At 38.5% G+C, this 23,987-nt stretch overlaps 1 protein-coding gene and 1 pseudogene across 2 annotated transcripts; both read right to left on the reverse strand.

Moving 5' to 3' along the window:
• Positions 1-5,781: 5,781 nt before the first annotated feature.
• LOC109215500 (sec-independent protein translocase protein TatB-like) lies at positions 5,782-9,289 on the reverse strand. Of its 2 annotated transcripts, none has more exons than XM_019379573.1 (7): positions 9,021-9,289; positions 8,483-8,604; positions 7,990-8,128; positions 7,779-7,879; positions 7,514-7,706; positions 6,397-6,510; positions 5,782-6,156 (listed from the first exon to the last, which is right to left on the reverse strand). In XM_019379573.1, the coding sequence occupies exons 1-6, from the start codon at positions 9,079-9,081 to the stop codon at positions 6,401-6,403; spliced, it is 726 nt and encodes a 241-aa protein (XP_019235118.1). In that variant the 5' UTR covers positions 9,082-9,289; the 3' UTR covers positions 5,782-6,156; positions 6,397-6,400. The 2 variants fall into 2 exon arrangements, with proteins under 2 accessions (XP_019235118.1, XP_019235117.1); XM_019379572.1 differs by having other exon boundaries at positions 5,782-6,191.
• Positions 9,290-12,493: 3,204 nt separating this feature from the next.
• On the reverse strand, positions 12,494-19,447 carry LOC109215501 (annotated as a pseudogene).
• Between the last annotated feature and the right edge of the window lie 4,540 nt (positions 19,448-23,987).

Raw genomic sequence — 23,987 nt, forward strand, 5'->3', positions numbered from 1 at the left:
TCATTATAAAGGCTACGGCCGAAATAATGCGCTCGGAGACGTCCGACTTCCACCATAAATTAAAGGCATTTGAACACTTTGAAACAAACAGTTAAATCAGGCTACCCTAGACAAAAGCAAAAGGGGCTTCGATAAATTCAGCCCTCGAATAATCTTAAGGCTTCGATAACATCAGCCTTCGAAAAAACCTCAAGAGGTATTCGATTATGTTTACACAAACAAACTATTGATAAGGTTCCGATCCATCGAACCCCCGAAAAACCCAATGGGTACAAAAACAAATGCTAAGGCATAATTGAAATTTTCACTAAGTCTTTTAGCTGAAAAGAGGGGAAAATCATACAGCATCCTAGAGGCCTAATTGGCCCAATTTAAAAGAGCCTAAGGGCCGATCTAAAAGAGCCTAAGGGCCAATCTAAAAGAGCCTAAGGGCCAAAATATATAGAGTACAAGACCTTGCTCTTACTCAACTTGGACTCAAGAGTCCCGACGTCTCAAGCTCATATCAAATCAAACTTTGCTCGAAGATTAATAAAACCCTAAGGGGTATCGTATTAATCAATAAAAACCTAAGGGTTTATTATGAGAGCAAACCAGTACTCGAGTTATACCATCAAAATATTACACAAATGAGAACATAAATGAAACTCAAAGGTTCTTTATACTCACAAAGGATGTTTTACAAAAAGTGCATTTACAACGCCCACAAGGGCCCTTACACAAAAAAGAAAAAGAGAACCCAATCTATTTTGGGGTTACATCCTCGGAAGCAGCTTCCTCGGGAACCGCACCCTCGGAGGTCATATTCTCGAGAGCCCCCTCCTCTTCGGGAACACCTTCCTCACCTTCCCGGTCCTCGGAGCCCCTCACAGCATCTTCGTCATCTGAAGAGATGAGAAACCTTGCATCGGTTTCCTGTGCCTTTGCTTCGGCTATCTCCTCAGTGAGGTCGAACCCTCGGGCGTGGATTTCTTCGAGAGTCTCCTTCCGGGCTTGCCACTTGGCCAATTTATTGCTCCGTTTTTCTCGGTCGGAGGCCTCCCTCAGCTCCGCTTGAATAGCTGCGGCATCTCTTAAGTACACGGCAATGGTCTTATTAGCCGTGACCTTTGTCTTCTCAACCTCAGCCTTAGATTGTGCAGCTTCAGCCCGGGCTCCAGCAAGTTCTGCCTCTAACTCCTCGATCTTCTTGGCCTGGGCCAGACCCTTCGCTTTAATGCCTCAGAGTTGAGTTTCGACCAAGGTCAGTTGGACTGTAACAGCTTCCTTATCAGCAACGAGCTGATCCATGTTCTTCTTCCACCTATGACATTCAGCTTTAACTTGACCAACCTCGCCCCGGAGCTGCCCAATCATCTCCAACTTTTGTTGCAGCTGAGATATCGAAGTGTTAGCCTTGAAGTATGGCTAAGAAGACCGTACCCTGTTAATATCACAGTTACCTGCTCATCTAGCTCGGCATTGTTTTCTGAGCTTTGGCCAATTCAGACCGGAGGTCCCTAAGCTCTTCTTCCTTTTGGTTACAAAGGAGTCTCAGGGCCTTCTCTTCGCCCAAAATCTTCCTAAGCTCGGCCTCACATTGGCTCAGCTCGGCCTTAAACTTGACGATGGCCTATACATGAAGTGAAGATATGTCAGTCAAAGGAAAGGAAAGAAAGAAAAATTACAGCAATGAAAGTTAGTATTTACCTGAGAAAGGAGACGCTGAGCCTCTTCGAAGATGGTGGAAGCATCGTTAAGGTCGGTGGTATCTTCAATCCCAGCATAGCAACCATGAAAGGGATCTTCCTCGAGGACCTTGCTCGGATCGGGCATACGCAAAGCGTTAGCATCTTCGATTGCCTCCTCGGAATAAGAGGATAAAGAAAGGGAGTGACATGTTGTCATGGCCCCGAGCTCTTCACTCGGGGCATTCTGATTGGCTTCGAGAGTTTCCACACTCTCACCTTCGAGTATATCTGTTGAAGGCGGAGGAACGATCTCAATCTCCAGGGACACGGGGGCCTTGCCCAAATCCTTCTTTGGGGTTCCCTCGCCATGGGATGAGGTATCTAGTTCGGAGGGCTTGGCAGCCTCGATTGATTTCCTGGTTCAAGGCACCGACTCTTCACCATCATTTTCTTCATCATCTGGGGAATCATGGGCCGAATCTGCGTCCACATGATCAAATCTCTTCCATAGCCTCCGAGCAGGGGTTTTCTTGTCTTGAGGGTCTTTAGGCTTCGAAACCCTCTTCCTTTTTGTTGTCCTTCCCCGGTTTCGGAATTGAAGGCTTGGTCCCTTCCCCAGGCTGGGCTGGCCTCATTTTGGAGACATCTCCGATACCTGCACAAGTAAATATAAATGAGTCGACACCACTAATATATTAGAAGTATCAAAAACTTGGGAAGAGAATTTACCATGATGTTTGGCCTCCCACTTGCCCCTCGATAATTCACGCCATTTGCGCTCATCGTAGGAGGAGGTGGAAGCTAATTTTCAGACCCAATCCTCGAGGTCGGGAACCGCGTGAGGTGCCCACGCAATAGCTACAGAAAAGGCGAAGGCATTGAGAGACATGAAAGTTGAAGATGAATAAATACTGAGAAGAAGAACTCTACTTACGATTAAAGTTCCACCTCTTTGGGAACGGCATTTTATCCCTGGGGATGACATCCGAAGTCCTTACTCTGACGAACCGGCTCATCCATCCTCGATCTTTGCTTTCGTCGTTACTGGCAAAGAAGGCTTTCGTTGTTCGACGCTACAGCTTGATAAGCCCTCGAAACATATGGGATCGAGAAAATCAAATCAGGTGGTTAAGGGTGAATTCCAATCCCTCGGCCTTTTCAGAAAAGTAGCGCAACATGATCACGATGCGCCAAAAGGAGGGCTGAATCTGGCTGAGGGTGACTTCGTATGTTTTGCAGAACTCGATCACCACCGGATCGAGGGGACCCAGTGTGAAGGGGTAAGTGTAAACACTTAAAAACCCCTCCACGTGGGTAGTAATGCTTTCCTCGGGGCCCGGGATCTGAACCAAGACCTCGTTGCCCCAGCCGCAGTCCCTCTTCATTGCTTCTAGGTTCTTCTCCGATATCAAACTAAGATATCGAGACTCATTCTCACGCCCGGGACATCGGGGGGATTTTCAATACCGAAGTATTTTTTAATTACGCAAGGGCCGGGGGTGATTTCTTCAAGAGTTGGCAGCACCACTGGTTTGGCCGGCTGAGAGGTAGAAGAAGCTGACGCTTTATCTTTTTTGGGGACCGTTTTGGAAGTTTTAGCCATGATGTTAAGCTAAAGGATACAGGCTGTGTCGGAATGTGGTGTTTTTACAAAAGCCTGGCATTTTCCGGTACTTAAAAAGGCCGTGAAACGGATGATTAGAGAAAGAGATGAAGAAGGGAAAGATACAATGAAAGAGTAAAGTTCTTTACTCAAAGGAATAGCCTCATATTTATAGAAGAGCAACGACGGTTCGGCGGCGCTAGTGGCCGACCAATACTGGTGTACATTCAATGTTTTGGGGAAGTGAACCGACGGGACGTTTCAGTTACTTCGAGCGCCTACATCACGAAAATGACGTCATCACTAAAGACTCCGAGAAAACGAGGATCAAATCGTTTCTTATCATCTTACTCTAAGAAATGCGGGGACTATCTGTATATGGTCAAAATCATATGCCTCCGATTTATAGGCTCAAGGGTCCATCCTAGGCCCGAGCCCGGGCGAGGTCGAGTTCGAGCCCGGTAGACTAGATTAGAGTTCGAAGACAGAACGCAATATTCGAGAGATAGGAGTACGAGGAATATCGGGGCCAAGTACGCTCGACCCCGGAATAGTACCGTTATGAACTTGTAACAGAACAGGCTAGATTCATGCCACGTCCCCAAGATCATGGCGCAAATCCTGGAATATGATTGTACGATTCCATACTAGGAGGTTAGACAGCTGTATCAGGAATATTTCCTATTGTAAATAGAAATATTCCATATGTAGGGTTCCCCTATTATATAAAGGGGACCCCAATCATTTGTAACATCATCTAATCACTGAGAAAAGAATATACTCTCTACTTTTTGCCTACTGTTCATCAGCATTGTCCTTTAGCTCTACTGCTCTTGCTTTGCTTACTTTATTGCTTTTAACCCGTCTCGAGGTCACCATCTCGAGGTCACTACTGCTAAGTAACATTGGTTTGATTCACTTATCTCTTTCATTTCTACTTCATATTTTTTGATTATTAATTGGTATTGAACTAAATCACATATCTTTAAAACCACAAATCAAATTTAATTGTTACTCGTATTTTCGAGGTAAACAGCGTGAATACGATAAAATTTAATAATAAAGAAATAAAAATAGGTCCAGCTCTATTTATTCCTCCCCATACCCTTACCCCTACCCCTTCCTTTTCTTCACTCATGTTCCCCTTCTACCCCCCCCCCCCCCTCCCTTAATTGTCGCCACCCCCCATAATACCCCCCCCCCCCCTCCATTTGTCTTCCTTTTCCCTCTCTTTCCCCTTAGTCCAAATTAAGTCCATAACAAAATTTTTGATAAATCACACTCCAAAACTCCATATTAAACCGTCATATTTGCCTATTCTTCAATTTTTCACTATCAATCACATTTCAAAGCTCCGTATTAGAGGAAAGTCTACACCCATTATCATAAAAACAAACCCATCAGATCAAGGAATATGGAAAAATCAGGTCTGATTTTGTAGTATGAATAGGTCAAAAGAAATTGAAATGCAAACAGTGTTTGCTGCTTTTTGATTTGCTGAAATTATTTGCTGATTTGTTGGGAGAAATCGGGTCTGATTTCAATCATGGTAAAAGTTGTTCACTCCTTCATAATTTTTCTCTTTAGTCTTGGAGGTGGTGATTTTTGTCTTTGAGTTTTGGTGATTTTTTCTTTATAATTTTTTGTGGTAAAAGGTTTTGCAGATGGTTCATATTTTATTGGTGAGAAGATGATAAACAATAAAAGTGAAAGGTATTGGGTGGGAGAGAAAAAAGACAATCGCCGGAGATATTTGACCGGTTGTCGATGATAAAATCTAAAGGTTTTCAAGTTGATTCCCAGTTCCGGAAGGTTTTGTCCGCTGGTTCTGAGGGAGTGGAAAGGATATGTGTAGAAAAAATTAATTTGATAAAAAATAAAAAGAAGAAAAAAACAGAAGTGGGACCTTGAACATACAAGTGTCAACAAAATGTGAATGAACGGATGATGTGGCAATACAAAATATTAAATTAAATCCATGTCAGCAACAATTGAACAACACGCACCATCACAAGTGTTTATTAGTAGCCATTTTCTCAAGTAAAGATGTTCAAATGGGAAACCCAAGAGTTCAGATATCGGATTTACAAACTGGTACAAGTTTAAGTGGCCAGGATACCATTTCATCTAATGAAAATGATGGCAAGAATAAACGGGTCAATCAATCAATGATCAATTACTGTGGATCAGACATTTTTGTATCCTCTCCACGTACAAGTAGGTCTGAAGCCTCCCTATCCACAGCAGCCATGGTTTGGCTATAATTGAGTGATAAATATGAACATCAAATACGAGTGACTCTTAAAAACACAGCAATCGCATCATCCATTAATCGTTTGGCAGACATGAACAATATTTGGTTGAAATTGAAATAAAAAGAATGGTTTGAAATTGAACGTTTACCTAAGTTTTCCAAAATTTGGTCCTTTGATGATGAATTACATTTCCCTTCGGAGTCGTGCCATAAAATTGGTAAATTACATTAGTCATGAAGCTCAACATCCCTGACACTGCTAAACGATATCAACAGTATTCTTCCAATTATTTGCAAAGAAGTACATTTGGAACTTTATACTACGGCCTTGCCGTATTTTAAGACAAAATTTAAAAATCATTACAAATATGCAGAACTCCAGAATCGAATTCCATGGAAATTTCTTATTTCTATACTATGTTATTGACTACCATCTGTCAAACAATATGACTTTGAGCCCGGTGGCAACGCGGATCTTATGTTCTTTAGATGCCCAGGATATCTAAACAGACTAGGTACAAGACTCAAAAACCACAGGTAGAGATACTCGAACTGGGCTTAAATCGTCCGTCCTTGCACAGATATCTTTCATCCACAGCTGACATGCTCACTTGGCATGAAGCTGATCTCTGCATTCCAATACACAAATCTTCTTTAGATGTGCCTGGAATAAGAGCATATACATATCAAAGATCATAACTATGAGTTCATTTTTCACATACTGCAAAGAGGATGCACATACAATTTGATAGCATTAAATTATGACGCCCGCCATGTATCGCCCAACAAATAAACTGAACCATATGCATGTGCTCGTGATTCGTGAATAAAAGGCAATCAATAAGCGGAGCAAAGGGAGTACTTCTTACCTCTTCAGTCACTTTTTAATTGGTTTTGTGGCTGTGAGAAAAACTCTTTGGCGTTATTTGCCACTTCTGCCTCCAGTATCGCTTCTAACACAATGTCAGACCCCTTTGCTTCATCTTTTGGGAAAAAAGAAAACAATTAACACAACAAAGGAAGATATTTCTCAACAAACCATAAAACAAACTGTTGTACGTGCACAGGGCGTAGATAGGAGATTGGAGTTGATTCTCTAAAAAAATCCACCCCTCGGTTTGCCGCTACGAAGCATGTAAATATTTAAACCTATTTTCTCATGGAGCCCGTCTAGATCTATAAGGTGCTTCTTGGTCTAGTGGGTTTTGGGAAGGGAATTGCAAGCCTGATTCTTTTTCTTTCTAGGAAATCCAATATCAAGTTTGCAGGATAAAATTGTCATAATTAGCATAGGCAAAAAATGCGAGATGATTTCTTTCGATCCTTCTAAGCCTTGGTGGGTAGAGTAACCGGGTAACTATGCTGCCAGAAAATAGCAGGTGCAATATTCGAGGTATGGAGAAGCTGGTCTAGACACCACCATTATTCTAAAAAAGAAGAAGATCAAATTGTCATATAAATGACACCTACCACCCTATCACCATCATATAAAGAGAACATGATTCTTGATGCAGGAACGCCAATTAAAAAGGAATGCTACGTGCTTTCAGCTAATTCTAATTCTAATCACAATACCTTCAACTTTTCGGTAATGACCTAATTTAGATCTCCTAATAATGGAGTTGGCCATATTTTTATAAGGATAATAACGGAGTTGGCCAATTAAATAAAAAAAGACTTAATCTGCTAGCTTGAACCACACCTACTAATCTCCTTCTTTTGAGACTTCCTCACTTTAGCAACATCAAGTGTTATCCTACCTTTATATAATCTCACCTTAAGGGGGCAAAGCAAGGTTACAAGACTTGACAAAGGATTCTGCAGAGATCCTGTCCTGAACCTTTATGCACACAATTTTACAAGGTCGAATGGTAAGTACGTAATTACCAAACAGCAGAAAACTATCCTGCATGCAGAATAATAGGACCAATGGGCTTACTGAAAAAGAGACATGAGGCAATCAGAATCCTGGAATTGATTCTTTACCTTTACGTTTTGGCAACAACCCTGCACTCTCTGCTGAGACAGGGAGCACAATAATACTGCCAGATTCATCAGTCAGCTCACTCAGACATTCCTTATTTATAGAAATGGATTTCAAAGGTGTCGTTTCAGCCAATCTAGCATAAGCAGCAGCTTGGCTGTGCATATCGGTCAAAGATTTCCTTGAACTATAGTCCTGATAATTATTAACCACATAAATAAAGGAAGGAAAAGATAATGAAAATAATAGTGAGAGAAGCAACAAAACCTCAGGTGTGATAGTTGCTACAATGTTCTCTTTCTCAGATATTTGAGGTCCCTTTTCAACTATGGTGCTCTTGATATCAGATTTTTTAGGTCCATTTTCAACTGTGTCACAAAGAAGAAATTTCTTTCAGAGTCATAAAGAAGAAGAATAAATCAAAAACTAATATAAAAAGCCTAAAATCAACCGCGTAAAGTAAAAGACTAAGAAATACCAGTGCTATTTGCAGCTGTTGTGTTGATGCTGTCTACTAGCCTCGATGTCAATGGACCAGGATTCATAAAAGAGATTGTTCGAATTTCATGACGTATGGCTTCCAGTTGAGCAATGGTATCTTGCAGTTCCTTATGCACCTGATAAAAAACTCGAGATGAAGGATAAAATAACAAGTGGTAACATTTCATTTCAACCCAATAAGCTATTATGCGATACAAAGCATAATTTACTAATTTAGTCAACCAGCTTAAGAGCAATAACAAAGTCTATATTAGTCCTAGTCATGATGCAAAACCTCAGCTTTAAAAGAGAAAGGGAAAACAGCTACATGGACACTAAACACCTACTTATCATTTAACATGGATTGAACTTTATGAAGTTTGAACTTAGTATATTAAAAAAAATGGAAGTTTGAAGTTAGTCATACCAATGCATTATAAGACTAGGAGTTTTTAAAAAAAATGGGCAGATTTAGGCAGTAAGAAAGAAACCTGACGAGCTTGAGACTGCTGCATAACACTTTCAAATTGACCACGGGCCAATTGAACATAACCAATGGAACATCCCGCAAATCTGCCAGCTGTTCTTGCTATGATTGGCAAATCTTTAGGTCCTAAAAACACAAATTATTTTTTTCAAAGGGTAAAACCATATCATCTGGGCGCACGCACACACACACACATAGTGAACTAGATATTTCCGATTAAGAAATGCACAAATCAACAACCCCCAGAAGCAATTACATTGAACAAGCCATTAATTTCCTTAACGCAGCTATAACAAGCATATTTGATAGTTTGCATTATCTTTTGCAATCAAAACTTAATTACTCAATGGATCATTTTAAACCTATTTTAAAATTACCTACTGTTAATCTTCAAAATTTACTTGAAATATCACCCTAAAAATGGGTCAAATTGACCTCTAAATACAATTTTGGACACCTAAAAATGGGAAAAGAGAGTAAGTCGCAGAATAATATTCTGGACTCACATATAAAACCCAACTGGAAAAAAAATGAAAGAGTACCAATAAGAGCAGCAGTAGCGCCAAGCAAGAGAAATAGCTCTCCGTATGAAATTCCCAGCATATCTCTTCTTTCACTTTGTTTCTGTCATATGTTTGAAGAGGAACGCGATAGGAGATCATAAAACAAGGACCCGGCCTTATAGGAAATTTGGTCGGAGAATTCGTCTGAGAGTACCCCGCCAGTGAGTCGTTAGCATTTAACCATGCTAGAGACGGTGGACCACGCTGAGGGTAACTGGCTCTCGATGAACAAATGAATTGGAAGATTTCCGAAATTGAAGATTTTGTTGGTCATTTGTATCTATAACCACTTTTTTGTCATGTTTTAACTTGTGTCTGCTTTGCAAAAAAAATTACAAGCATACCCGCTTTTTTGCATAACTTCAGCATACGGGACTCAAGTAGCAAAGGCAATCACGCAAAACTTCAGCATTCTAGTAGCCGGACCTGAAGTTCAGGAGCTGAAATTTTTGTTTTGTAACTGGCGAAGTTTTTTTTGTAACTGTCGAACTTCAGCACTAGAGCTGAAGTTTTTTTTTATAACTGTCGAAGTTTTTGTTTGTAACTGGCGAAGTTTTTGTTTGTAACTGGCGAAAGTTTTTACTTTTGTAACTGGGGACTAGAGCTGAAGTTTTTAAAACCCTTGAGTATGTACTGCTGAAGTTTCTTATTTTGGGGGAGGAACCCATACCTTCTGCAGGGATATATACATGATCAGTACTGCAGAAAAATCATTTATTAACTGCTATAATCATTGTTTAAGGATACAAATGCTATAGTAGACTCCTGAATCAACAAACGACCAGATTTTCATGAATCCTCTTCAGCAATGAGATGAATAAGTTTTATGGTCGCATGAATCAGCAGAATAGTTGATAGCAAGTCAAAATCACAAAAAGGTTTTCTTACGTTACAATTAATTTAATTATGTATAGTAAGATCGCTTCTGAGGAATTGAGTGAAGCCACAGAAGGAGAGATATTGTTACATTAATGTTAAGTTCCGTAGAGATATGGAGATCACTGGAGAAGGAGGAGAAAGGGGACTGAAATTGTTTAAAAAGTGCGTACAAGTTAAAAGTTTAAAAAAAAATGGGTATAGGTTAAATGGGGGGACCAAATAGGACGCCCCGTGCAATTTTAGCAGATTTTGTGATGAACTTTCAATCAATGTAACTTTCTCAGATTTATATTTTAACCATCTCCTATTTTAACGATCGAAAAGAGTACTATAATGTATGTAATGAGATAACACCAACCTTCTCACGTTAATTTTTTATCAAACTTAATCATATTAAGCTAAAATATGTTGTTGTAAACACTATCGTATTTTCTCCATCAATCTAAAAACGGAAAAGGCCTAAAATGGGAGAAATTCAAAAATAGCCAGATTTACAAGTGGTCGATCAAAAATAGCCCAGTTTCAAAAGTAATCGAAATTTAGCCACTTTTGATGTAAAGATAAATCTGAGCGAAAACACTGTTCAAAAACCGGAAAATACGCCAGTATATTATGCTGGAGTTCCAGTATAAGTATACTTGAACTCAATATGCTGGAGTTCCGGGATAAGTATGCTGGAACTCCAGCATAATATGATGGAGTTCCAGCATAAGTACACTAGAACTCCAGCATAATATACTGGAGTTCCAGCAAAGTATATTGGTCCAGTATAATATGCTGGAAGTTCATACACAAGTGCTTGAATCTCCAGTATAATATGCTGGAAGTTCATACACAAGTGCTCGAATCTCCAGTATACACAGTTGACTTGGTAAATGCTGGCTATTTTTGAATGACCAGTCCGAAAACTAGCTAGACCGTGCTATTTTTACGCCTAAAATGCCACTCAACTTATAGAAATGGCCTATCGATGCCATCCGTTAAAAGCTTGCTATTTCCATGCCACTACCGTTACACATTTGGCACATCTATGCCATTATTTGACTAACGGCTGAATTTTTTTTTTAAATATTTATAATTAGTGAATAGACCCACATTTTCATGCATCATGTCATTATGGTCCGACTTTACCTCTGCCCTACATAATTTTAACCTTGGTTAGGTGTATTTACCCAAACCCAACCCGGTAAAAACAAACCCATCATATTAACCCAACCTAACCCTTCATACCAAATCCCCTTCACTCTCCGGTCGTCTCTTTCATCAAAGAAATCCCCTTTATCAAAAATCCCTCTTTAGTCTTACTAGGTTATCGAACGTAAGCAAGGCTATTGTCGAAGGTGGCTTCAAAAATCGATTTTGTTGGAAGATTGATGTAATTATCAAGGTTAGTAGATCCAAAAACTTATTTAATCTGGTGGGTGAGGTTTAATAGGGTGGGTGTAAATTCTGTTCATGTGGGGATTGTTGTGCATGCGGAGTTACTTGTTTTTGTCTAGTTCTGAACCCATTGTTTATTCTCTAGTTCCATCCTTTTATATTTTTGTTCTTTTCTATTCCGGTCCCCCAAATAATTGTCTTTCTAGGGTTTTGTTATTCTTGTATTTTTAAGTGCCGAAATGTGTAATTCTTATTTATTCCCTCAATTTTCTATTTTATTTTCTTTGCATGTGAACTTTATTGAAGTATGACTGACACACTGGACGTGTAACAATTTGGGTATGTTTTAACGGTAAGGTTTGGGTTAATAATTTGGGTATGTTTTAATGGGTTGGGTTTTGGTAAATGCACCTAACCAAGGTTAAAATTATGTAGGGCAGGGTTAAAGTCGGACCAATAATGACAGGACACGTGTAAATGCGGGTCTATTCACTAATTATAAATATTTTTAAAAAAAAAATCAGCCGTTAGTCAAATAATGGCATAGATGGGCCAAATGTGTAACGGTAGTGGCTGGAAATAGCGAGCCTTTAACGGATGGCATCGATAGGTCATTTCTGTAAGTTGAGTGGCATTTTTAGGCCTTTTCCGATCTAAAAATAAAGTCTTTTTTTAAGGAGTCAAATCCCGATTAAAAAAAAAAAAGTTGATTTGCATACTCTTAAACTGTCATATGATGTTAAATTTAATCCTTCTTTCGACGGATTTTTTTCTTTCTTTGCACAAAAGTACGATAATATTAGCAGGTTCCCTTTGAAAAGGTTAAACAATAAGGTCATGTTAGAGTTGGAAGTCTTGTATCTCTACATCACCTATTAACTTTTTTGTTGACTTCTTTTGCCCCATATCGTTTATGAGTCTCTTTCCAAGCGTTAGAGTTTCAAAAGTTTGATTTTAATTTAATTTTTTCGAGATAGCACTTGTATCATTGTAATTATGAAAATTTTCTGTTGACTAATTGATTTAATCTTTTGTGTGTGTAATTTATTTTCAAGATAGTACTTGTATCAATTCATTCAACTTATGGTTATAGCTCTTTACTATTTACTAAATATGAACAAAAGCTGATTCAATTCACTGCTTAAGTGCCTAGGCAATGTTCATATGTTATACCAGTTGCCTGCCCCATCAGACATTGAACTGTGGTTCTACTTCTAATTCCAAAACTATGATCTTTACTTACAAATAAGTACATTGTTGTTTATGATATATTGGATAAGATTTACATATGAACATAACCAAACATCAATCTCTATATACAGTTTTAGTTCTGAATGATAAAGTAGTCTGATGAAGTTCAAAATAAGCACTCATGAATGAAGAACAAATCATTTTAGTAATGTCATCGATGCCTGGATTTCCTCAAGTGTCCGTCCCTTAGTCTCTGGTACCAGCATTGCAACGAATACAACGACTGAGCCACAAAAGAATGCAAACAAGAAGAATACTCCTGGAAATTTTACACTTTAGTAAACAACCGAGGCAGTTGATGAAATTAGAAGAAAATATTATTAGTACAAAAGGAAGGTTTAGGAAGACATGGCGAGCGGCATCACCTGCTGCATTCCATTGGAATAGGAAATTAAAAGCATAAGAAACTATCCAAGAAGTAAAACAGTTGACCAAGGCAATGAAACTTCCAGCAGAACCCTTGATGTTTATAGGAAGTATCTGAAATAGAGATTGGCTTTTGGTTTGTTAATTAAATCTGTATAACAAATTGTCTTTGAATTTGACATCTTACAACTGGTTTCATGACGTACCTCTGACATGATAATCCAGTGTGTACCACCCATGCCCATTGTGAAAAATACAGAAAAGAGCTGGATATAAATGAATGATTAACAAAGTTATGACAGAATATAGAGGACTTTGGCTAGCAATAGGTGCTCGAAAAATGTGGAGATGAATAAGAAGTAATGGATGTTTTTACAAACCATTATGCCACTGAACACCATTGAAGAGGTTAGCTCTGCCGGTTGATGATAATCCTGTTCATGGTAAAGCAGAAACATCGATATAATGAGCATCACAACAACAAAAGTGTGGCAAACAAATTGAAGTATTTGATTTATCACCAAGATTACTACCTTTAAAAGAAACCCCAATGCTGCAAGAAAGCATCCTAAGCAAGCCCCAGCAGAAGTAATCTGTGAACAAAGTGTTGAGGCTTATTCATATTGTACTTTATGGGCAAAGAGACATGAACTCATGGTCATCAATCTAACCATCATAAGCAGTCATCGTCCAGCTTTTTCAGTAAGGATAATGCTCATGGCAGCAAATGGAAGCTGAAAAGAAAAATGATTGTTTGAGTGTCCTTTTTAACAGTCTTTTGTTAAACTGGAGTTTCAAGAGTTGAGAACCTGGAGAACAGCCATGACTCTAGATGCTGAGTTTGCCGTACAACCTTGTAAAATGAGCTTGACTTTTAGATGTATGCCTATAAACAAAAGGCTGAAATTTTCTACTCCAATCAAAACAACATTTATTTCTGACTGTTCTTACCAGCCGCTCTAAAAACTGAACTGGCATAAGAAGATATCGCACTGTTCCCTCCAAACTGTACGAGAGCCATTAACCCTGTTCCAACCTTATGATATTGAATGTCCACAGAAGTATCATATCATCTAAACTCTAAAGTAAACCAACTCGGGATTATGCATATAACTTACAATCAGTGGACGAGCATATTTTCTACTGAACATATCCATAAATTTGGATGCCGAGTGTTGTTGAACTGTTTTAGTATAGTCCTGTTAAAATAGAGGAGAGATCTTAGTCATAGCTGCTCTTCTGGGACTAGAATTAAACATATGGAATTGACAAACACGTAAATAAAACTGCTCGATGAGACATTTTAGAGCAATCTGTTACTTTTATTTCAGCTGCTTCAGTGGAGATATCTGCATTCCCCCCCCCCCCCCCCCCCCTCAGACGTTGTAGTGATGCTTCTACCTCCTTATCCAAACCAATTTTCGACTGTCAATATAACAACATTATATATCATTTACCAAGAGGAGCTAGACAGGTTAAAATCAAACATAAAAGCAGCTCCGCCTGAGAAAATATATAAAATAACAATAAGCATAACGAAGAGGAAACATAAATGCTTCACTTTGCAGAAGTACGTATATATCCAATAACATTCGTATTAACACAAAACTCGAGATAAAATGATTGCAGATTTTATTTCCCTTTATAGTGTATTTATTTTTGAAATGGTTGGAGCACAAAGATCAGTTAATGCCACCAAATTCTTTGTAAATAACTAACTCACCAACCACCTAGGAGACTCTGGTATGAAGAATACACCTAGCAACTGTATAAAGCAAGGGCTAGCACCTGAAAGGTCAACCGAATTCAGGAAATTAAGATGGAAACCTCTATATAATCAGGCATCTTCCTTTTGAAATTCTTTTTTTCCATAACTGTTCTATGCATTGCACCATTACCTACTAGAGCTAAAGTGCGCCAGTTCATGTTATTCCCAATGTAATACGCCAGTGAAAAGCCAAGAGTCAGCGCAAACTGCAAAACACCAATGCTTATATATAGAGAAATTGAGTTGTACCCGCCAATCAAAATCCACAAATCTTTTCATTTACTGAAGCAGCTGCTACAAGGCACCCTCGGATATTTTTTGGTGTGACCTCTGACATGTATATAGGTGCCTGTTTGCAATATAATTCAGGTCATATTATGCATCAGAGGTCACACCAAAAAATATCCGAGGTCATATTCATGTTATTCCCAATGTAATACGCCAATGAAAAGCCAAGAGTCAGCGTAAACTGCAAAACACCAATGCTTATATATAGAGAAATTGAGTTGTACCCGCCAATCAAAATCAACAAATCTTTTCATTTACTGAAGCAGCTGCTACAAGGCACCCTCGGATATTTTTTAGTGTGACCTCTGACATGTATATAGGTGCCTGTTTGCAATATAATTCAGGTCATATTATGCATCAGACCTTTTTTGATCTAAGGGAAGGAAAACGTTATCAGAAAATATTCAAAAAGTTACCACGTATAACTGAATTCCTGAACCAACTCCCATCAGCAACCGTCCAGCATCAAGCCACCAAGCTCTCTTTTGACAGGCACAAGTATGTAAGTTGAACAGAACAAGGAAAAGGCTATGAGGGAGTCGCAGAAAGATAGAACTCGTAAATGATGATGTTGACAAAGGTGAATCCAACATATAAGCAGTGGGTGCACAAACTTGGACTTTACCCATGTATGTGGAAAATTTTAAGGAAAACATATAATTTTTTTCCTAGTGAATACATACTTTAAGAGGCAGCCACTGCCTTTAAGTTCTATATTAGTCTATAGGTGATGAAGAAGACGTGCAACCACCTTTTCAAGCACTTTAATCAATGTCATGTAATCGTAGAATGAGTTCCTAGTGTTATTGTCCCAGTAGATTCTAATGCAACATGACTGAGCTAATCAGATAATCGACATGCTATAGTCGGAAGACATGTTGCAGCCATTGATTATATTTTCCAATAGCTTCTGCTGCAACTTGACTGATTTAATCAGATGATCAATATGCTATGGGCTAAACACATGTTACATGGCCTGACTGGAACCGATATAGATAGATTGAATTAGAGAGTACATTACCTTGCCAAAGATTACTGAGCACCAGCCCAAGATGAAAAATAGATCCAAAAGCCATATTGTCTGTATTAATTACAAACAATTACAAACTCAAAAAGTTAATTCAGGTTCAATAATCTTTTAATATGTAGTTCAATAAACTTAGTAAAGGAAATGAGACATACAACTCTCCTGCCAAAAATATCAGCCACCTTTCCACTTATCAAAGCCCCAATCATTCCTCCAAATGTCATGATTGAAGCAAAAACTGAATACTACACAAAAACACAGAAAGGAATAAATTAGACTATGGAAAGAGAAATATTCAATATTTTGTTTATCCAATTTATTCTGATCTTCTTGAGGAGAAAATTATCCTGATGAAAAATGCATTTCATTTGACTTGCATTACAGACGCCAAATTTCTAAGTGCGCTCATGGTGGAAGAAAAAACCTTTGACAAAGGCTAGTAGCTAAATGGATATCTTGGTTAAAGAAACATGAGTTCACTTACAAAATTTACATGCACATAAATGAAAAAAGAACATCTAGGTAAAGCAACCAGAGTAACTCAGAGAGAGATCATGTTAATATTGCTACTGACAGTAGAGCTAACATAGCATAACTCTCGAAGACATGTAAGCTTCCTCCAAGAAAGTTTTGTTCCTTCCCTTGCATTCACTATTTCCCCATTTCAGCTATAAATCTATTAAGAACATAATTAGTACATTTTGTGAACCACATATCTTATCCTCTTCATTTGGAATAATAAAAGCTTTTACTCCTAACAAACAATTCTCATGATTGATTTATAAGAGAACAACTCAATTTCTGATGCACTGCCAGTATATTTCGTGGTCATGGCAAATTTTATGTAAGTAGACATCAATGCGGAATCACTACCAATTAGAATATGAAGCTCTTTAATTTATCCAAAAGAAAAAGGAAGAATGTGAGCCTCTTTAAACCCTAAATGGATTCAATATGTTCACATTACATGTAACAGGCGGTGAGATTAAGCAGAAACCTGCAATTATTTTGAAAACTCTAGGTTACTAATTATGGATTCAGTGTCTACTAGCACTTCAAGTTTTCCCTGTTTTCAGTTGAATTACTGGATCTAAAACTTTTTTTCAAGATCTCAGAACAGCACGAGAAAAGCTGATCAGGTCAGCGTGAGAGCTTTCCTACCACTTTTACACACAGGAAAAATTTGGTAGAAAATTTACCTCTGCTATAGAGAGTCCCAGGTCATCCATGATCCCTGATTGAGCAGGAGATGCATATCCAACCTGCAAAGAACACACAGTCGGCAAGCAATCAGTGGCAGCCCTTTAGCATGACTTCCTTAGGTCATTAGACATTACACTAGTGAAATCTCAAGTATGCTCATTTCAGAAATTTGTTAAAGTGCTTAAGAACATTTGCATGTCTCCTACCATTAAATGTTAAATACCCTCAAGAGGAAACTGATTTTTAAGCACAGATAAGCGGTAATAGAGCATGTCTCCAAGGCTCTTGGCCTAACGAGGAAACAAATCTATGCATTTATTACTCCTGTGGTGCTAGAACGCAGTAGGAAGACTAACAGATATATATTTCAGAACTACATGCTGGACAAAATGATGCTTAATTCAGTCTTATCCAAAGATGAAGACTTGTGCCTTCATTATCCCCATAATAAAATGAATTAAGAAACCTGTAAATACCAATACTTACAGCAAATCCATAGGCAAAGTAACCACAGGCAGCAACTGAGGAGCTCAAAACAATACTTGCAGTAACATGCGATTCCCAACTTGCTTTTCTGGGACTGCTCCTATCTAGTAAACCTTCATCCATGCTTTCTGTCATATTATGTTGCTACCTGGAAAAGAAAAACAGAAGAGAATCTTAAGCATGAAACTTGAAGTTTAGAAGAGTGGGAATGTATCCAATACTTCATGATAGAGCAGTAAAACTTATTCTGGTGCTAGTTTGAAGCAGTTGATATTAGTCTAAGCAAACATCTAGCATATCAGGCTAAGGATATAAGATGTCTAAAAATGAAGCCTAAAAGGAACATGATACTAACTAGTTGGGATTATGCTTAGTCATGACTTATGATGGTAGGCTTACATTAGGGTCAGTGTTTTCTAGGAGGCTTTTAGGTCTGTTTAGAGATGCGTATATCAATAGGAATGGTAGAGAACTCCTATCTGTTAAGGAACCCCAAGTAATGAATGTTGGAGTATGAAATCAGGTAAATGGAGGGAAATGGATAGAGAGATTTATATAGCTGACCTCAACTAGTTTGAATTGATGTGTGGTAATTGTTGTTGAGCATTTAATTAGTCCAATGAAAAATTCAGTTGTGCATTGAATAAAAGTCGTCAAGTTCAAGGGGGTCCCGATCTATTCTGCCATAAAATTAAAGCCAAGTACAAGGAGTATGGAGCTGTTATTCATACAGGTGGTTCCACTATAACACATAATACTTGATTTTCTTGGAATTTTCAGTCCCCTGACATTGTGAAAACTGAGAACTCCAAACTAGAAAACTTACAAAAACCTAGTTGCATTCAAGTCTGAATTAAAAAAACAGAACCAGAGGGTGTGTTCAGTGTGGAGAAAAACAAATTCTCTAGGAAAACAAGCTCTTTAACATCATGAAAATGACTTTCTTGGTGGGAGTAGCGAAAACAAGTTCCATAAGTGGTATTCCACGCTGATTGTTGCGGATCTAGCTTGTAATGTATGGGTTCACGTGTTTGCCAAGAATTTGTATTTGTATATGTATTAAGAAATACACTATATATTTATAAATATTTGACTGTAAATCCAGTTACTATAATATAATATCGCTGTATGAACCCATAAACTTCAAACTCTCGATCCGCCTCTGCCACCAACACATACTCCTACCACCACCCTGACCCCCCACCCTCATAGTATTTGAGTATATTATAAATGAATACTCTAGAGATAATATTTTCTGCGTACTACCGACCATAAAATAAGCAAGAAAACCACTTATTTTCCTTCTTACCAAACCAACCCAAAATATTTCATGTTAAGAACTGAACGAAAAAATACAAGGAAGATTAAAAGAAATAAGGTGGAGTACTACAAGTTGGTCCTAGAAAGCAAATAGAAGCAGCAAAGATTTCGTAAATAAGCAGGAGACATATGCTTAAAATCTAGAAAAACCAGTTATAATGGTTTCTCGTTATCTCATTATTACTATACAGATAGACAATTTAAAGAGGAACTGCATAAATATTCTAAAACCCAGTAAAGCAAAGAAAATTTGAAGAGTAAGCAGAGGAAACCTGGTTGAAGGTTTAAGATCTTGTTAATCAATCCAATGAACTCCAGCAGAAAAAGCAATTTTGGTGAAATGCCAAAGGAAGTGTCAAATTGACTATAGCATTTGCAGAGAGAAATACTAGAAAACTAAAGAATATTTGATGCGTCAGGCCCGCCATTCTCACTTTAATACCACCCAAATGATCATCATTGAGATAAATAAATAAGACAAATAACCCCTTATTGAATAATCAGTGTAATTCGGATGACACTTTAGTAATTGAAAATGACGACCAATCCACGTCCATATTTTTTTGGAATGATGTGATGTACGTTTGTTTTAGTTTTCATATAAGGTTTCTTTTGCGCCTTACTTTAAGCAAGATAACGCGCAACGTAATTATATGTTGTGCACATATGAGCTGCTCTCTTACGTTAATTAGTTTTGCAATTGTTCACTTGATTTTGAAGTTAGTTGTTGCTTTATCAAAATCTTAACGACTCTATCGATTATTTCCGTTATTCTAGTTTCTAAGAGCACTTAATTTTTCTTCGAAAAATCTAGTTTTTCTTTATTTACACAATTATAACTATATATTTTAAGTGCCAAAGTTTACATTTTATCATTTCAAAGTTATCTCAAGATTCTGTGAAATAAATCAAAATACTTATTACCTTAACCCTTGAAAATAAAAAAGATACATACAGTCAAACTGTTTGCTCAAAAGTTATCACATACCTTATGAGTATAAAACAATATAAATAAACCACGGGAAAATCATAGCAAACCATAATAATCCATTGGACCAAAGGAAGGAAACGAAAATAAATGCTCAGAGTTAAGAGGAGAAACATTAAAAGCCTTTATTGATAATGTTGATTTGGTCTGCCTCTCCATGAAGAGGTTCAGCCCTTACAATGATGTTTTTCTTTCCCATAATATGTGTCTCGTTATATCTTTCTCTCTCTCCCCTCAATAGTCAGGAAGAAGACCCCCCCCCCCCCCCCTTACTAGGGCTTCCTCTCTTGGTATTTATAGCCGTGAGCTTCGTGAGCTGGCAATAAGTGGCCGTGACCACATTGGGGTTTCGCCTTCATAATGACGGACGGGCCGTGGCCTTGTTGATCGAATCAGATAAGGGTTGGATACCGTTAATTCTGAGTGGTCATACCACTAATCAATCATGAATTAGCTTAAGACGGGATCACCTTCGTTAATTATCGTGGGGTCGGATTCTGACCCATACAGTTAGTCCCTCCGCTTATTGAGGTCGTGCCTTGGCCGAGCTCGATGAGTGGATTTCATCGACTGTAGTTTGAGAAACTCGGATAGGGAGGTCGACTATCGCTTCGGTCGAGGCCGAATTCTCTTTGGCGATGGCCCTTAGCCTTGTAGAGTGTCAGTATTTTGTTATTGTGTTATTAAGTCGCCATTCGATCGAGGTTGGACTCTCCTCCTTGGCGAAGGCACTTGACCCTTTAACTTAATTCGAGTGAGGTCGAGCTTTGTTGTGCTCTGATCCTTACGTTTGTTTGGGAGCATACCCGTCGACCATGGCGGACGGATCGTATGTTGTGCGGCCGAGGGGAGTAAGGGCACGCTCGATACGTGTTTGGCGATGTCCAAAATTTTGAGGGCGCGCGGAACATCTCCTCAGCGTTCATAGGTCGTTACAACCATTTCAAGGGCGAGACGCCGGTTGGCGACTGAAAAGCTGCTTCATGGAGCTTGTCACAATGACGCACGTTTCTGTAGAATCGAACCGGTGTGCGGTTGGTCATGTAGTTAATGGTGGCTATTGGGGTTCATGAAAGCCACTTGCGTTGCCTATAAATAAGGGCTGAGGCATTCATTTTTTATATTCTCATTGTTTGTCTGAGAGAGATTCTGAAGAAGCTTTTCTTCCTGCTAATTCACCTTCATCTTTGTTCTTCGATTGGCATAACTTCCGTCTTCGTCCCTCAAACTTTGTTTCTTTCTCGTTAACGAATCAACAATGGCAGGTAGTTCTTCCCAAAACGTTCTTCCGACGGATCTTCCGGTTAACTCTCCGGTGACTGAAGAGCTATCTCCGGCAATAGGCGGTGCAGAACTGATGGAGACCGATGACGCTCTGATCACGCCCAACTATGCCTTATAAAAAGGACAATGCGGTCGTTGCAAATATAATCCGGTTTACAAGTCCGGAGTCGAATCCCACAGAGAACTAAGGTTTAGCTACAGCTGTTCACTATCACCAAGAAGACAAGTTTGAATAATTCCTAACTTATAGATATTAAGATTCTTGTGTTTAACTACTTTAACTAACAAATTAAAATAGTAAATTAACAACTAACGATACTGAGAGTTCGAGAAAAGATTAAGGAGGTCTAGAGTTATGATTTCCCCTATTGTCGGAATCCTTCCCGCTGTGTCTTCTATAATTTCGCCTAAGTATTCTCTACCGATCATGAGCACTCTTATTGCCGTAAATCTCTCCCGAGTAATTACGACAATTTACTAGACGCACTCTCCCGAGCTACGCTAGCTGGCTTTTAATACAGCTCACTTCAGATCGCACCCAAGGCTTCGTTATCCCTAATCCCGCCTTTAAACCCTCGGTTATTGATCCCTCATATACTTTGGGAGTGGTGTTGTTCAACAATTACCTAAATATGCACTCTCTCCCGAGTTATGCATACCAAATAGGCACAGCTAATTGAGAGCTCTTCAATTAACCAGAATATAAACGTAGTTGAACAAATAGAGAAAAGCTATGGCTCAATTATATAAAAACATAACAAGAATTTATCCTACAAAAGGTTCTATCAAAACTCTAGATAACAAATTAGCTATTCATAATAGTATGTAAAACTACAATACTAAAAGTCATAACCAACAATGAAAAATAGGAAGAGGAAGGAAAAACTCGTAGAAGAATTCTCCGCCTTGCTCCCAATGTGTTCTTGCCTCCAAGGGTGTTGTCTAACCCTAAAGTAGTGTCTCTCCGCCTCCTTAGGTCTAATTTGTGTCCAAAATATGTCCTCCTCTTGTTCTTGGCCGGCCTCCTTTGTTTAATATAGGGTTTAGGACTTAAAATCCCATGTTTTGCACTTTAGTCTCTGAAATTTTCGCTTCCTGCCGCGGTTTTGCTGCGGTCGCGGTGGAACCGCGGCCAAACATGCCCTCTGATTCTTCAGTTGTCCGCGACCATCTTCTATCGCGGTTCTGCCGCGGTCGCGGCAAAACCGCGGTTCTTCACCCTGTTCCGTTTGGAATTTGGAAAAACGCAAACATAAAAGTTGTAGCCCTTTGAGTTAGCTTTCCAACCATATATTGTGGAGCCCAAATGGAGTTCTGAGCAAAAAGTTATGTCTATTTTACTAGACAGTGCGCAATATGCCTCCTCAAGTCTTCGTTCGTACTTAATTATCAAATTTGACCTCCGAACACGATCCCGGCTTAATTCCTTGAGCTTTTACTCAGACTTCAAAGCTTCAAATCACTTAAATTCATTCCATAACATCTATATAGCTCGGAATCACACCTACAAGGCATAAAACACACAATTAGTGCAAAACACTAGCGATTAAAGCACAAACTCAATTAAAGTGCAGTAAATTCGAGTGTAATAAGCGACTAAAATATGCAATTATAGCCTATCATCAACACCCCACACTTAAACCATTGCTCGTCCTAGAACAATCAAACTCCACTTTTTTTATAGACACGACCTTTTTAAACAATTCTCCTAACTCATGATACCAAGAGTATTTAAAATAGACTAAGCACAAAAGCGTAACATCTTCACCTCAAGATTTGACTCACAAGTATCACACGTTATTCACAACTCACCCACTTACTCTAATATAGAGGTGACTAACATTACCTTTCCTTCATGAATCAAGTGCCCTCACACAACAAAAGAGAGTAGTTCCACACAATAAAATTTAAGAACACTTAGGAACTCAAGATAGAAAGAATTCACTCACTCTCATAAATAACATTCATATGCGACAAAAGATGCACCATAAGCTTGCTCGTAGTGTACTACTCCACTAATCGAGCTCATTCACTGTTGGATCAATTAGGATTTATTTGGTTGTAATGTAGGCTACGGGACGGGTAGGATTCATTTAGATATAAGAGTGACTACACCTCCCTAAGCACTTTAATACATATACTTTAACATTCAAACCCCATACTTATGTCAAACCAAAACTCCACCTTCACATCAATGTATATTACCCCATTCTTCTTTAAGCACACTTACATCAAGAGCCACCACTTATCAAGGAATTTTTTTTCACAAGAATCCAACTATTTTTTTTTCCAATTCAAGTAGCTCTTACTTTTTCAAAACAGTGCACCTTTCTCCTTATTTCATTAGTTCCACTCAAAAGCCAAACCAACAACCCCACACTTTAACTTTTACATAGTTCATAATAATTCACGTGCTCATGAGAGGTTACAATGGTTCAAATAGATGGTTAATTCGAACAAATGAGTAAGGCTTGTAATGTGGTTGCCAAAGAAACAGGATTACAGGCTCAAAGGGGTTAACTACGATACATAATAATTAGGCGGGTAAAATATACATATCTGGCTCAACAAAGAAATGCATATATCACTTCCTAGACTGAATAAAACTACTATTTCGCTTTGCAAACACACGGGGCAAGTTCTAGGCATCAAATGCAATGCACAGAATATCACAAAACCTTACACACACATGGCACATAACTCACT

This window comes from Nicotiana attenuata, unplaced genomic scaffold (genome assembly GCF_001879085.1).
Source record: "Nicotiana attenuata strain UT unplaced genomic scaffold, NIATTr2, whole genome shotgun sequence".
NCBI classification, from domain to species: Eukaryota; Viridiplantae; Streptophyta; class Magnoliopsida; order Solanales; family Solanaceae; genus Nicotiana; species Nicotiana attenuata.

What these genes read in the sequence shown, in the direction of transcription:
- LOC109215500 (XM_019379573.1), bottom strand. Translation starts at nt 9,081, where the DNA reads ATGCTGGGAATTTCATACGGAGAGCTATTTCTCTTGCTTGGCGCTACT. An exon ending in CGCTACTGCTGCTCTTATTG is followed by an intron (nt 8,605 to 9,020) that starts GTACTCTTTCAT and finishes TTGTGTTTTTAG; the next exon opens with GACCTAAAGATTTGCCAATC. An exon ending in AACAGCTGCAAATAGCACTG is followed by an intron (nt 7,880 to 7,989) that starts GTATTTCTTAGT and finishes TTTGTGACACAG; the next exon opens with TTGAAAATGGACCTAAAAAA.